The sequence below is a fragment of the Streptopelia decaocto genome, assembly GCF_964273445.1.
Source record: "Streptopelia decaocto genome assembly, chromosome: 2".
Classification (NCBI taxonomy): domain Eukaryota; kingdom Metazoa; phylum Chordata; class Aves; order Columbiformes; family Columbidae; genus Streptopelia; species Streptopelia decaocto.
In genome coordinates this window covers 21,131,495-21,147,887 of record NC_138655.1, presented here as the reverse complement: position 1 = coordinate 21,147,887, position 16,393 = coordinate 21,131,495, and the positions used below count along the sequence as shown (strand labels likewise).

General features: G+C 38.7%; 1 protein-coding gene across 1 annotated transcript in view; it reads right to left on the bottom strand.

The window, feature by feature from the left end:
* Positions 1-8,172: 8,172 nt before the first annotated feature.
* Positions 8,173-16,393, bottom strand: part of DPYS (dihydropyrimidinase) — a gene marked incomplete at its 5' end in the record, with an annotated part of 30,162 nt that continues 21,941 nt past the window's right edge. The window contains 2 exons of the mRNA XM_082045600.1: positions 8,173-8,282; positions 11,010-11,217. Of these exons, the coding sequence (XP_081901726.1) occupies positions 8,208-8,282; positions 11,010-11,217 (283 nt within the window). The 3' untranslated portion in view covers positions 8,173-8,207. The remainder of the gene's footprint in view (positions 8,283-11,009; positions 11,218-16,393) is intronic.

Sequence of the window (16,393 nt, the reverse complement as noted above, 5' to 3'; positions counted from 1 at the left end):
GTGGGAAGCTTCTAGCAGCTTCTCACAGAAGCCACCCCGTAGCCCCCCCACTATCAAAACCTTGCCATGCAAACCCAAGACGTAGTGAAAATAGGCAATCCTGTACAAACTGCTCAGCTCTGGTAAACATTTTACCTAAATACTTGACCCCATTCCTGGTTGCAAAGGTCATGGAAAAGCCCAAGGTACTTCTTTGCCTTGGTAAGACTGACCTTCAGCCATATGAGGTCCCTCAGATCAAAGGGAAAATCTGGAGCAAGAAAGACTTACCCCTCGTGAAGTATTACATGTTTAGAGAGCATTTAAACACACTGGACATACTTACATCCATAGGACATGATGGGAGGCACCCATGGGTGCTGAGGGTGCTGAGTAGTATCATTGTGAGACAACTCTTGATTATCTTTGAAAGGTCATGGTAGTCAGGAGAGGTTTCTGAGGATGGGAAGAAAGTGAAAGCCACTCCCATCTTCTAGAAAGGCAAGAAGGTGGATCTGTGAAACTACAGGTTTGTCAGCCTTACCTCAGTCTGTGGGAAGGTGATGGTGCAATTTCTCCCGGAAGCCATTTCCAAACACAGAGGCCAGGAACCTCACTGGCATATCAGCTAAACATAAGAAAATCTCTTTTACTTTTTACTTGTGAGGTTGGTCAGACACTGGAACAGGATACCTGAGCGGTTATGGAGTCTCCATCCTTGGATATACTCAAAACCCAGCTCAAGTGGGCTAATGCACTGTTTGCTTCTGTGACCATACACACACACACCTGTGTGCTGGAGGTGAGCTGGAGGACAGGCAAAGGAGATAAGTTTGCTCTTCCCTATCTCCCTAAACCTGGGGTACCAGGGAAAATGGCATATTCTGGAATTTTATTTATTTATTTTTTAATTATAAAACAAATTCACTTTCAGTGCCTCAAAGACTGTGAGGTTTATCTCAGCGGCAGAACAGCTCTTACCCCCACCTACAGTATTAGCCCTATTCCTTCAACTGACCTGTGGTTGAGAAAAGAGCAGAAGAAATACCCACTAAACTGTCTTCTTTAGTTGTACAGATGAAAATGCGGGTCTGTCTCTCACCTGGCTTTACACAGGGACATACCTCTCATTCTCTGCAGGCCGTACTTGGTTTGTTTTCTCAGTTTTTTTCTGTCCTGTGAGCTGGGGAAGTCTGGGGGTTTGTTTATCTTCAGCTGTCTCTTCTGCAAGTTGTTCAGCGATTCCCTTGGCCACTCTGTTTACCATAACGCTCAACCACACGATTACATTGTTCTCCTTTTTTTTTTTTTTTCTTAAAGCCTACAAGTACAATTAAAAAAAAGTATTCCATCCACAATTACTTCTGTTCCTCATCTTGCCAACCCTCTTCTCACGTTTCCTACATTTTATTTTGGCTCTTTTCCCTAGTCCTTGCCATTCAAATTCTTCTTTCCTCTTTTGGTATGTTTTCTTCTGCTCAAATAGATCATTCTTCCCCATACATAAAAGCATGCATGTTTTCTTTCTGCTGAGCACAAATGAACTACAGGTACAGTTAAAATTACAGGGTTTTTTATTCATTTATTGGCCTAGTGGAAATTTTTGATATCTTTCATGTTACCGGGCATTGTCTCTAACTGTCTCTCTAGAGCTCGTCAGAGACGTATTCATATACCACCAGCACACCGAAAGAGAGTCTGAGGAGAAGTCTGTCTTTGGCCTTTGTCTCATTCATCCCTTTCCTTGCCCCAGCTCACAGCAGAGCTCAACTTCCTTTTTAAACATCCTTCACTAGTGTAGAAGCCGTTTGATTTACTGTGAAAAATCTCTCAATTTGTTCCAATCTGGTTTGCAAAATTAATGAAAGGGTGACTTCATTGTCTGGTGAGGATAATGCAGGGATATGCTAAGTGCTCCTGACCCTCCTGAAGCTCAATACAAATTAGGCCTCTTCCTTTCAATATCTGTGTTTTTAGACTTCTCTTCATCACCACCCATACCCCAGAACTTGGCTTGCTTTATAGCTAACCTAAAGGCTTTTTTAAAAAAAATCTGTGCTAGTTCTGCTGCAGCATTTCATATTGGTAGCTGGGTGTGCAAAGTCAGAGGACCCTGGGTTTGTGAATGCTTTCAGCCTGATCCCTGCTCTGTCAATATTGTCACACTGACTCATTGTGTTTTCATCACAGTTTAAATAGCCCAGATATGCTTGCAATTGAAGAAATGAACAGGCAAAGCCTTTCCTCTCATTCCGTGGAAAGTGGAAACTAAAGATCAAAGGATCACTCTCTGCTGCTGATGAAATAAAGTCTGAAAATGTTATTGTCAACTTTATGGGCACAGAATTCAAAATACATAAACGTGCTCCGCGGTTGCTGCTGCACAGGAGAGTAACTTCCTTCTCCTCTCACTCCTGATCCGCAATAGCAGCCCTGCCCTCCAGTGGCCCAGCGAAGCTGCATGTCCCAGGATCGCTGCTCTGCACAGGTCCCCTGGTACTTGAGGCTGGAGAGATGCAGGTGCAGGTGTTTGCACCGCAGCCATGAGCTCTTCGCAGGCAGCGCAATGACAGCCAACACACAACCGGGCAATTAGCACACACTGCCCATACGAGGATTTCTCTGGCAAATGATGGGGATGAAGGCAATGTTAGGTATGCCAGGATCAGATCTCCCAAATTCCTACTCTGCTCTTGCTCCTGGAATCCACCTCTCCAGGGAAAATGGGGAACTAAAGATCCCAAATATCCATCTGGCTGGGGAGAGCAATAAAAATATGGTTAACAGAGGTTTTTCCTTCCTGTAAAAATGTATTTGAGTCTTCACATTTCCATACAAGAGCAGAGGGGAAACCAGTCAAATTCCAATGAGAAGTGCAAAGCAAAGAAAGTCTGTTCTGTGTTTCACCCTTGGCAAAACAGATCCTCAGATCCTCTGTACTGAGATACATTGCTTCAGAGAAAAAGGATTTTAATGCAGCGATGCCACCTCTCAATCAGACATAGTCATCTCTTACTGAGTGACCAACAGGCAGAAGGAAGAATCAAATAAAGCAGACATTTTTCTCAGTAGGCACAGGGGAAGCTGGAGTAGTGTGGCTAAGTTAGGTAGGATTCAAACATCGTGTGTAACCTCATCCAGGTGTTCCTGCTCCAGCAGGGGGATTGGACAAGATGATCTTTCGAGGTCCCTTCCAATCCCTAACATTCTGTGATTTTGTGATTTGGGAAAATAATTATTGTCTTACCTCCCTGTGAAAGGCTCAAGAAAACTGTGCTGCAAACATAATCTCTAAACCAGCTTTCCAACCTAGTGTGGGGCATCTGTTGTTTTAGGATAATACTTAGAGTACAACATCAACAACAACTTTGTGAGAATGTAATAAGCAAGCAAAAGCAAAGATGACATGGTAGGATGAATTCAGAAGCCTTGTCAGGGTCTAGAAACTGAGGCAAGACTGAGAGACCCCTCAGTGATCCTTCCAGTGCTCCAGTTCAGGACCTGCACTCACATAAATGTGTTTTGTAATTCCATTTCATCCCAAATTAACTACATGTCTACTAGAAAAAACATCCTACTGTATTTGGCTCATTGCTGGTGTTTTGGAATAGGGACTGGGCAGTTCCAAAATTATATCCCTGTGAAGATCCCACCACTATAGTGTGCTCCACCTAAGTGGAAAAAGAACAAGAACTTCAGGGATTTGGAGCTTGACAGTCTCAGCTTTAGTAGTAGCGCCTGAATAGCACAGCTGAAATGTTTTTGATGTCACATGGTTTCTCAAGGGCTATTACTTGGCACCTTGTGGTTAGAGGCAAGATTCAGGTTCTAGGGCCTGCATGAGTCATGGCAAAAGAAACAAATCTTGCAAACCTGGCAGGCTCAATAACTTGTTGCACTCAGGGATATAAAAATACAGCAGATGCTTTGGTGTAAATCGCAGTTCACAGTATGCAGGTAGTTTTTTCCATGACATCTGCACACAACAGTTAAAACAGTAATTGGAAATAGAAAGTAAGCATTTGTTAAGAACAAAATCCAAATAATATCCCCTGTGAGGAGTATAATTAATGGTACAGAGCAGTAAATACCAACAGAGGAATCAGAAACTCTTCATTAATTGTACAGGGAGAAGCTTCCTCATTTCCAATCTAATAAAAATTTGTAGGAAACCTAAAAAGATTATACATTTTTTCCCCAGATAATACACTTCCATGGTTTGGAGAGCTCGGTTCACAAAATGGCTGTTTATATAACTCATAAAACTACTTGCTGTTATCACACTGTGAAAACATTTGTTTTTAGAAAAATCACTAACTTTGTTCCTTTGGGCTTTCATGGTCTGCAGTCTTCTGTATCATTTTTATCTCGGTAGGTGTCCCAAGAGCCCAAAGGACATTTGAAAGTCCTGGGCACGTCCACAGTATCCAAAGGACTGGCAGCCTTTACTCCTGGGCTTCATTTCTGTCATAATTGAGTCATTTTGGCCTTGAGCAACTCGCTTAAGCCAACACTGGATGTTAAACACCAGGGAACTACATATATTCTGTCACTTCAGTGATTTCAGAGCTTTGAGCATCCATAGTTCTAACAAATGTAAACTTATTCTAATTATATTTACTTGTCTCACAGGCATATCATGCAATTGCAGGGCTCTTAAAACCTGAAGCCTCAGATGAAAAACTCCACACAAATATAAGTTATTGTTAAAAGTAGAAATAAGTCCTTTCTCCCCATTGATTTTTCCCTTATTCTTCCCAAATTTCTGCTCCTCTTCCAAGATAGCAAAAGATTAATTAAAAATAATAGATTAATGGTTGACGTGCACTCTTACTGAGACAAAACATAAGAAAAGACAGGCATTCCTCATACCAGAAAGTTCCAGGTCTGAAAGGCAAAGATGGGCTAGATGGAAGGTGGCTGCAGAGAAGACATCTGCGCTATAGTTAATCACACAGTGTTCCCTTTGTAGTCAATGGAGACAAACTGACATTGCAAGAAAATTACTCATCCCAAAGGAGAACAGCTCTGAACAGGTTCATCTAGCCTGTTTAACTCTTGATGCCAAGATGAAGAGTGTTCCAGAAGCATCCTTTTCCCTTTTGATTACAGAGGGAGACTAGACAACAAACTCATATGCAGACCATTTCAGTATAGAAATCTACACTGAACAGTGAACCCTGTTCCCTTGTAACAGTCATTGTAATAGTACTGAATGCCTGGTTCTGCTGTTCTGTCACCCCAAAGACAACCTGAAAAATGTGAACCTGTGCTAGCTCTTCATGAACATCCCCGCATTATCTTCCATCACCTTACAAAGAAAATTATCCTTTAATATTTAGAGACACAAGAATAACAGATCTAGTAGTTTTTTTTTCTCCTGCATGCTCATACATCACTGTATGCCTGTGAATAGAGCAGGAACTACAAGTCTGCCTTCCACTACCAAATTAAAAGTAGCAGTAACTATTCTATGCTTTCTGTGTCTGTCTTAAAATATGAATCTCTTTCTGTGTCTGTTTGGCCCATGGGTTGCACAGAAGTACAGGTTATACTGTTTCTACATATAGGACAATAAACTCACTGTACAGGTGTTTTTGTGTTAGCCTCGTTTCTCTCTTAAATATTCCTCAGTGAAAGTTGTTTAAAATGATGGGCTATCACAAGTAAAAATGCAACCCTAAACAACATTCTAGGTTTCCAAGGCAAAACCTGTCTAGACACAGTAACAGAGTTGTGCTTCTAAGAATACAATTACCTCTCAAATGGGAAATCAGAGAAATTGAGGAAATCAGGTTTTGTTTTTTTTCTTTTTTAAATTAGAAATCCTATCCTACCAAAAAAAAACCACCTCAAGTTACATCAGGAAAAAAATTGCATTTTCAGTAAAATAATTTTTTTTTCAATAAGAACGTTATGCTCTTACTCTGGTGATCCCAATTCATAAGCCTTCAAATTGTGGGAATATGTGCCTCCATAAAGCAAGAACACAAAACAGTATTGTAGGTGACTTTATCAGTATGGTTCATCATAGGATTGCCCATGATGTAACAGAGGAAACACTTGAACACACAAATAAATGCTTGGCTGTGCAGCTGGCAGGGACAAAATGTATAAACTCCTTTAAAGACAGGGACATGGAGGTGTAGCAGCAGATCTAAAATAGTGACAGATCCCCTGAACAAGCATTTTTCTGTACCTGACCCCTTCCAGGCAGGGAAACACAAAAAATCAAATTCAGCATCTGCAATCAGAATTCTCTGCATTGCTAAGCACAGCAGAGATCTTCCTAGCACATGAAATTAGAGAATTAGGGTTCACCTCCTGTGACCTAAAAGAGCAAGAATGTAGAAAATGTGCTTAAGGGCCATCACTCATTGCTTTTACTTTAAAAGTTAGTTGATACCTTCTAAAGATAAATATTAAGAAATACCATTCCCAAACTTACCTACTCTTAAACACCTACAGAGCTGCTGCCACTTTCTAACTGTAGTTATTATTTGATTACTACTCCATTTTCTAAAAAGAATTTTCTAGTTCTTATTAAAAAATCCTTTTTAAAGAGAAATTGCAATGACAACTTTCATGCAGGAAGCACAGTGTAATGTTTATTGGCTACTGTTGTTCCATGCTGGCACTTGAGAAGCTTATTGTGGATTGATTGTTGGATCCAGAATGCACTGCTTTGACAGGAACAGCAGGGTCGTTTTCATTTGCTTTTATCTACAGAGAAGAAAAAGACAATATGATATAATCTTTCAAAAGAAAATCTCAGCTTTGCAATTTGTCACTCAGAGAGGTAATAATGGAGAAAGAGTGCTAGGAGCTAGAAAAAATGGTTATTGCTCCCTCAGTCTATTGCAGCTTTAGCCTTTAGTCTTCTCTATTACAAAAGCTTTCTCCCTTATGACAGAGGAAAACAAATAGCATCCTGCCCTTTGTTGCTGCTACTGATGCCCTGCATGAGGTTCACTGTGAGGAAACTTTAAAAGAATGATACAATAAAATGTGGAAAATCTAACTTCACCCTCCCACCATTGTAGGTTTGTTCTTGTCCTCATATTAATTAGCACTAAGAACAGACCCATTCTATGTGAGGTGTGAACTGCAGCTTTACATCCATCTATTGGGAAATCATTTCTCAAACTAGCTGATCTCATTGTTGGTACATATATGCACCCAAAAGCTCACCCTCAGTTTTCTCATGCTTACTGCCTCCCACTGTGCCCTCAACCCATAGTAATCAACTCCCTTGCTCTAGCAGACAACATTTTAGCTGCAGTTGGCATACAACAGCACTATGTTTCAATTGTGCTTGCTGAAGGTCTTACCTTACATTTTCCTGAGGCATTTCTTCTGCTTGTTAAACAATTAAAGAGTGAGGTGTTGTCTCCCCGTCCTTCTCCCCAGCTGCCCTATCCCACCCATATGTTGCATTGCACTCATCCTGGCTAGGTTCTTCTGAGGGACAGTTCAGCTCACTAAGACAACAGTAAACTAGCCTAGAAGAAGGAAGCTCAATGTTTTCTGCAGGCTTAGTAAGTCAGAGAGCTCAGAAAGATCTATTGAGCACCAGGGTGTACACAGGTGAGGGAGTGCCAATAACCAAGCTGTGCACTGCGGACACTGGAGTGATGGGAAGGGGAGATATCAGGTGTTATTTCCCTTTTAGCAGGACTGAGCCTTACCACAGCTCAGCCACCCATTAGACCACCACTGGCATTGACTGCAGCACATCTATTGCATCAAGGTAGCTGTTGTTCTTGCATACCAGTTTAACCCAAACAGCACAGCTGGTGGACAGATATTGTCTGTAATACAGGGACACTGGAGAATTTAATTTTTCACATCAAGCTTTTTTGTTGTTGTTGTTTCTGTAAATTTACAAGTTAAATATTTAAGCTTTGTTTGTACTTTTGGTGCTAAGCAAGGTTGGGTTTACTATAGACCTTAACACTCGTGTCTCAGTCTAGCAGTTAAAATCCATTTCCTTCTCTCAACTGAACTTTTTAAATGAGGCTCCAATCAGTTTCTCCATACCTGGGCTGCCAAATATTTTCATCAAATTTAAAGATGCCAAGACAGCTCAGCTTCCAAGAGGACTTATTTCAGACAAGCCTGTCACAAGCTGCGCTTCTGGTTTCTTGGGGTTTCAGAGAATCATTAAGTAATTTTCACTAATCAAAAAGCTAGTTACTTGCAAGGGCCAAAACTGAGGGGTAAGCTTATTATTTTGGTACGATGGATGTTGCTGAGACCAGATCTGTATATGGTGCTCTCTTAACAGGAACAGGCTGACAGACCTGCAACAAAATATTTAAAATATTTCATTATTATTTGTCTTCTCCTTGCAACTGCTAATTAGACACAATGAAAAAAAACCAAACCAGTCCTATGATAACCCAGCTTTGTATGTTATGAATCTCAACACTTTCATCAAGCCTCTCTTTTGAAAAGATCCATCACACTGGGATTAAAGAGTCCAGTTCTTAGTTTTACTAAGGAGCTGAGTTGCTCTCTCTGTTCAGCACTGTAACAAATCAATTCTAAACCTATTTTTTATAGAAGCAACTGACTATGTTCCATCTCATTGTATTGATGCTTCTCCCCTCCTTAGTCCAAACAGATATTGGAGTGGCAAAACCCCAGAGTGAATGGCACATAAATAATTAGAATATACTAAAACATGATCATAAATCAATTAATCTGGTTGTTAATATATACTTTTTAAATCTTGGTTCCACTACTTCAGGATACCCAGGAACAAACAGGTACAGACAACACACACCTGAGCTGCTCTCCAGAACAGCTGACTCACTGTGTATTCAAGCTATAAGCTTGTTCTTAACTAACCACATTTTCCAGTGATACAGGTAAGAGAGGTTAATGAATATCAGTGAAACAAAGCGAATCCTGCCTTGTGTGGGTATTATCTACCATCCACCATCCCAGCTTCTGGCTACAGGAGGTTGAGGTGGTTGAAAAATCACATCTGAAAACATTTTGCACTTGATGTTTTGGTTGATGGAAAATTATGGCTTTGATGGGAAATTGAAACCACCACATTCACAGAAGTCTTTCAGAATTCTACAATTATCAAATTTCTCCTAAATTTCAGTTTAGTTTTGATACTCATCTTCTTCTAATGTGGGATTTAAGGCTTTAGCAGAGATGCCAGGATCTAGAGTCACTAAAACTCAGCTATGCTTGAGGAAGAACCTAATTATCATTTAATAACTGCAGCATGTTCTCTTACATTAAAAGTAATGCCACAAGTTTTGCTGGTGTAATGCCAGTAAAAATCTGGTTTCAATAGCTAGTTTCTGTTGCCATTACATGGCATTTAATTTGCATTAAAAATCAAAGGGATCAATACTGCACAACAAAGAAAATGGTATAATAATAAGCAGCCCTCATTAGCAAAATACCAAATATCTTCAATGTCCAGTGGATTAAATAGAGTCACAGGCACATACAACTTTGTGCCTTTGATACATACCCCACTAAAGACCCAAGGGACTGTGATTTCTAAGAGGAACACTGCAAAGAAAATCTATCTAGATTAAAAATGCAGAATGAGTCTATTGCAGGTGAGCAGTTCTCACTCTTTAGCCTGTGAGACAATCGTATTTGCAGTTGGCCATGGAATTGCATGACCTTTGGAACAATTGTTTCAATTCAGTTAAGTGTTCAGTGGAAAGGGGAAATCTTTTGTCTGGACAAATGCACAGTTAGGACTACTGGTTCACTTATGCACTAGGTTTGGGAAGTGCAGGCACAGACTATTTTCTTTGTCCTTCCTTTCCCCCAGAAACATTGACCTTCATTCATACTGGAAAGTTTAACAGAATAGATAAAATTTGCAGACAGATTTAAACGAGGAATCTGGTTTTAAAATAAAAAGTAGAAACATCATAGTTAGTTGCTAATATAATACAACTGAAAATATCTCTAGTTTATCTAATTTACACCAACTCGTACTGGTACAAAAAAAAAAAAAAAAAATAGGTCCTTTATGTTCAGAAAAACCAAAAATGCATTAATCTGTTTTCTCTTCTTAGTTCCCAGGGAAAAACTGTGGGCTCATGATGGGACTTCCCTGCCTATCCACTGTATTGCGTGTATCAACTTGCAGACAGCCCACCGGATCATGTAAAAGTGTGGTGTTTGGAGGAAAGCCTCACTCAGCCACTTTTACATGCCTTTCTCAGTCCATCAAGACAACAGAAGCAAGAAATATACAGAATTATCTTGGAAGCATTTCAATGGGTTCTATCTCATATGGATGCTAGTTTGATTCATCTTTTACATCCTGCAGTGAATCCCACTGATTCAGGTTGTGATTTTCAAATATATACAGTCTGAGTGTTTTGAAAATCCTACCCACAGCAAGTAACAGTAAGGACCCAAATCATTCTTCATAAATGCTTGCATGGTAAATGGACACTGAAAATTCAATCTTCATTTATTTTGCAATATTTCTCTTTTAAAAAAATATAGAAGAGCTTGAACAGAGCTATCTTGTGTGGTCCAGGAGTGCACTTTGCATATGTTCAGCTTTTAACATGTTCTTACTGGAACAGAGCCAAGTGCAGGGTTTAGCTCCAAATATCTGATCCACAAAAGTGCTACAAAATTATTTACCTCTTCCACGGTGCAAGATTTCTTCCTGCATATGATGTTAAGCCTTTCTGATTTTCAGTGAAATCAGTGAGGAAATCTGTCAGTTAGTCGGATTATCCATGAACAAAACTCTCCACTTTTATTGCAGGTGGGACATGTTCTTTTTAAAAAGTACCCAGACTTAACCTAAGAGCTATACAGACTACTCTAAGAGCAGGAACTAGTCTATGACATTTTTCTATAAGATAAAGAACAATAAAAATCGAGTCCTTAGTTTCATTTCCTCCCACCTTGGCAGATTTTGATTAGTAAGTGAAATTACCACTGAATCCCCAAACCTCTCTTCCCAAGAGCTAGTTATCCTCATGTTGTACAAAGCATTACAGAGATTTATTAGTTTAATTAACCTGCTCCCGCTGCCTGACTCGTTTGTAGACATATGGTGGGAATGGTGGACGGGAGACATATTTGCCTTCTCCTGCTGTGACATTGAAAGCTCCACCTTCATAAACCACTTTGCCTCTTGAAACTGTCGCAACTGGGACTCCATGGCAGACCATTCCTTCAAATATATTGAAGTCATTGGCCTGGTGATGTGTCTTTGCAGATATCGTCCTGTGTTTGGGAAACAAAATAACACCGAAAATTACAATGATCCTTGCATTTTTCTTCATTATAATATTCTGAGAAATTTATAAAGGAAGAAAGTTTAGCAGCATTATTAAACTACGACATTGTACAGTACATCATGGAACAGCTGTAAAAATAGGATAGAGCATTAACATTTCATTGAACAGTAATTGCATTTCAAAAGAATGAAGGGAGAGTCAAAAGGACAGAACTTTGCAGCCTTGAAACAAAATTTTCCACTAGAAAGAGATTAGTGGGAAAAAATCAGGTTGTAATATTTTATTTTGGATAACATGATTTCATTCTGCCTTGTCAAGCAAATATCTGCGTACGATAAGGTCAGAAAAAGCTCTGACCTTTTAGCTAAAATGACTTGCAATTTCAAGTTTGAAAAGTATGGCTGTAATGTTTCAAAGACTGAGGCCCGTGAATAACACAAAGACTATTTCACTGGAAAGTCAGTGGATGGTAATGAATTTTGGTAACTCTTAATGTGAGTTGGATTGATCCAGTGACTGACAGCCCAAATATCTCGATGCTGCTAAATAATAATGACAACATCACACTTCTACATACCTTTCCTCCAGGGGTATTACACAAATTATAATTGAGACGTCAACAGTACTCATTTAAGCTATGCTTTTCTTATGCGCAAACCTCATGCTTTATGATCCGCATTTTTCTAGCCAATGTCTCCCGTCCTACCTGGCTACAGTAAAGGCAGAGCTCATGCTAGAACTGACATTAGCATTTGGAAGTGTGGGATGTGTATACTTTTATTGTCTGTTTTCCCTTTTGAGCTACTTACTCTTTACTGTGTCTACAATAGGTCACAAGATTTTAAATTTTAGTTCATGATTTTATTAACTCTCTGTTTCCAATCTACAGATTTTTTTTTAACAATTTGGAGAGTTTATATTTTTATTATCATCTGTAATTTCTTAAAGGAAGGAAGCTTCATGCTTTTGGCTAGCAATCAGCACTTTCCAGAATGGATCCTCACACAATTAAAACCTATCATGCATATATAGCATGAACATTATTCCAGAGACTACATCTTTTGTGAAAGAATTATCAAAGTAAAAACTACTAAGAGATATTAATAGAATTAAATATTGATCTATCTGGAGAAGAATTTTCTAAAATTTTAGTTAACATCCTTATCAAAATGAGAAAACAACAACAAAATCTCTATCTTTCGTGAAGTATAGCTATTTTCAAAAATAATGACATATAAAATATTTCAAATAATTACTGATACGGAGGAAAAAGCAATTTGTTGAAGGATACTTAGTTTTCCTTTCATATTGTTCTGTTGAACTAGGAGAAATTGGTTCTTCTAAGGGCTACATTTAAATCTTGGTGGCAACTGAGCTTTCAAAGGCTGTATATGTATAAGTACTGCCTATGGCCAATCTGCCCATAGGAATAAAAACTCTTCCTTATTCAGCACATCTTGGACAGAAAGCTTACGCATGCCTGCTCACCAGTATCAGCATCGTCTTGTAGATTCACAGTGGAAAGAGCGAGCATTAGAAGTCAGACGTCTCTTAAATTCACTGGTTCTATGAATACTGTTGAACGGCTTAACCCATGAGTGTTCTAATAGCCCTATAAAGAGTTTGTGAAAATACTCCTCTAGCTTATTGCATTACCCTTATGAGTCCAATTGCTAGAATATTGAGTAAAAACAATTGTGATATAATTATCTTTAGCATTCTCTGGGTATACATCGTATCTCTTTGTGCAATAGCACTGGGAGACCAAAAGAAAAATGGAAAAGGTAATTTGAGCAAATGAACAGAAAAATGAGCATGGTCCTTCAACTCAACATGTGAGCTGTTTAAATGTGCTAGAGCAGGATCATTAGAGTTAACACGCCTCAGAGGTAAGTACATCTTTCATAAAAACATACAAAATTATTGGGAGTTTGCACATTTAAAAGAAATATCCACTTATACACATAAACCTTATAGTACGACAAAACACTTCTCCCAGAGCTTGTCTCAACAACAAACTGTATAGAAGTCATTTATAATTCTTCTTTTGAAACAAGCTTTAAATCACGCTGCCCTTTCCGAAGGTGAAGCACATTCTCCTTGATGGAGATCACCAAAATTTGTCTGTGATTTAACTCTTTGACATTATCAATGGCAGTGAAAGTTTCAGGTAGCAAGTGAGCAACCAAGTAAAACAGAACTAGACGGTATGCTCAGGTTTGAAGCTCACAACTCAGCAACCTTATGCAACAGACTGTTTACTGCTGTACCAGCCATTTCAGTAGCAGGCAGCTTGCTGGGAATCTTAGTGAAACTCCAATGTTCACTTCGAATGACTGAACACTGTTGACTAGTCAATTAATGGCAAAACCAGCTGTAAACTACTTGTAATCCAAGGAACCAAGACTGCCACCATAATGAAGTATAATGTAACAGCTGTCTCCAGCATCCTAAGGGTTTTCAGACATAAGGGATTACTTAACATGACAAAGCAGATTCTGACTCCAGGCTTCAAAACCTGAATTGGAATTTTTAAATGGAATTTGTAAAATTCCCTAATTCTGTTTATAAATTACAGTGGCTTTTTTTTTTTTTTTTTTTTTTTTCCCAGGCAATCCTTTCTCAAATGGAGACTGAGATCAGAATGATTACTTCAACACTTAAAAGAGCATTGTCCTCTGCAAGGACCATACTGCAAAGACATCAGGCCCTGTTTTATTCCTAATTTATCAGTGTTTCCACGTAATTCACTTCAGTTGCTTTTGATGCACCTGTCTTGCAGAGAGATTTTAGGCTATCGATATAAAAATGGATATTTCTCTAGTACCAAAGATGAAGGCATGATTCTGAAATTGTCTTTTCTCAGTCCAGTGCATCTGTCCAACTAATTTACAGGCAAATAGCAATTATATTAGGTCACGAAAAACTACCAGATTTTCTCTAACTGTGTGAGGATTCAGTGACTAATAATCTGTATTTATTTATGCTTTATGTGAGAAAGGGATTTACTGCCAGTCCTAGAATATTATATCTAAATAAACTACAAACTGAATTTTGAAATTAAGAAAAAAGCATCAGATCAGACTAACACAGCAAGATGCAGGGTGAAATTCAAAACTCTACATGTGGCCAGCTCAAAAGTTATGCCCTCAAGTTTTTTTAAGAAGTTACAGATACCAGTTTTCATTTCAAGTCAAACACAACCCAGGAGCATCATGAACATATCTGTGCCTCAGTCAGAGCCTGAAATACTAAATAGTGAGTTACAGTCAGGCAGGAGGGGGAACTGGATGAAGGGAAAACATTAGACCTTAATCTTCTACCCCTCATATCGTGTAGGACATGAAGCTACATCAGCACAGTGACGGTGGATCTGTCAGACTAAAGTGAGCTCTAGAACCTAAACTTTGACTGCTGTGAAGATTATCACATTCATTTTCAAGGCAGGCATAAGAAATTGAGAATTTAATTACTTTTAATGGAAATTTCATGCATACCTCACACAGTTTTCTTAAAAAAAATAGGTACAGGAATATGAAGGAATTCTGTAATCCACAGCCCTTAGGCGAGAACAGCTGCTCAGCATCTCAGTAAAGGGGGGGTCACCTATTTTAAAATTACTTAATTAATTTAAAACATTGTAATAATGGCAGCTAAAATGACGCAGGTCCATTGTTGAAGATAAAAGAACGGCCTTGTTGACAGCTGCCATAGAAAACCAACTCATGTAAGAGTGAGTATCTCTGCTGTAAGCAACTTCTCCCAGTGCTTACAGTGCAGTATCTCTAAGCTTTTTAGAGCTGGGGGTAGGTGAGAAATGCCAGGTTTGTCTTTGTTGGTTGCCTCTTCACATCATTTTCAGATGCCTTTGAACTCTCTGTATTGTTAACCTGCTTTTCTAAAATCTAGAAAAAAAATAACCAGCTCGTTCACTTTTCTGTGTTGTCCTGACCCATCACTATTTATAATTACAATTAAGTTGAACTTTGTTGATGTTCAAGAGTCAGTTTTATTAAAAAAGAAAAACTAAGAAGGAGAAAAAAGAGAGGAAAAAGAAGAGAAAGTCTTAAAATCTACGTGCAAAAATGGTACCTATATGCCTATAATGTAGATTTAAAACCCCATTGCCTATTTTATACTAAGGAATTACAATAACTGCACATGAAAATACATGCAGGCAACTATATATGAAGTTGTATTCCTAGCCTCTGAAAAAAATCTCTAAATAAACATTGCATTTGAATAGCCATATGACATGAGGAGATTTGTGGATAAAATAACACATGTAAGAAGAGGTAGGAAGTTGGGAGCTCCAAGTCAAAGAGACTTATGTAAGGGATGGTACGTTCATTTCATGCAATCATATCTCCCAAAAGTCATCATTTTAAGATACGTGGAGAAGGACAACAAGATTATTTTTCTAATTATGGTAACTCATTTGTCAACAATACCATCAGTCTGGTCCTATCAGGCACTCCAAGATGATACAGGACGGAAGTGAAAATTGTCTAACGGCATAATGGGCATGAGGGAAACTGTAATAAGAAATTAAGCTTGCAGAAAAGTATAAAAAGAGAGGAAAATATAGTTAGTCTATTCAATGACTAAAGAAGATCTGGAAGTGATTACCAGGGAGAAAAAGGCAATGTTGCAAAAGAAGAAAATAAGGAAGATGCTTTTTGTAAGATTTCTAAGATTCAGGTCTCTAAAGTGAGAAGCTGACATTTTGTGAGAGCAAGTTACTAGGGAAACGTACATCATGCTTTCTCAGAGAAGCTTATTTTGTTACAGTTCATGGAACCACAGAGTCATGGAGGTTGGAAAGCATCTCTGGACATCATCTATTCTCAGCCCTCTGCCTTGATCAAAGTAGGTTTCTCAGGGCCATGTCCAGTTGGGTTTTAAGTACCTCCAAAGAGGCTCCACAATTTCTTTGGGCAACCTGTGCCAGTGTTCGATCACCCTCACAGCAAAAAAAATATATGTTTTATGTTTAAATGGAATTTCCTGTATTTTAATTTGTGCCTATGGTTTCTTTCTCTGTGTTCCCTTAATTTGAGATAACAGGCCTTTGACAGGAAGTCTGATTCTAGTGAATTAGTGCACATTCATGCATGCACAAGTTTGCACTTGTTCAAGAGAGTATGAGGCTATTGAAAATG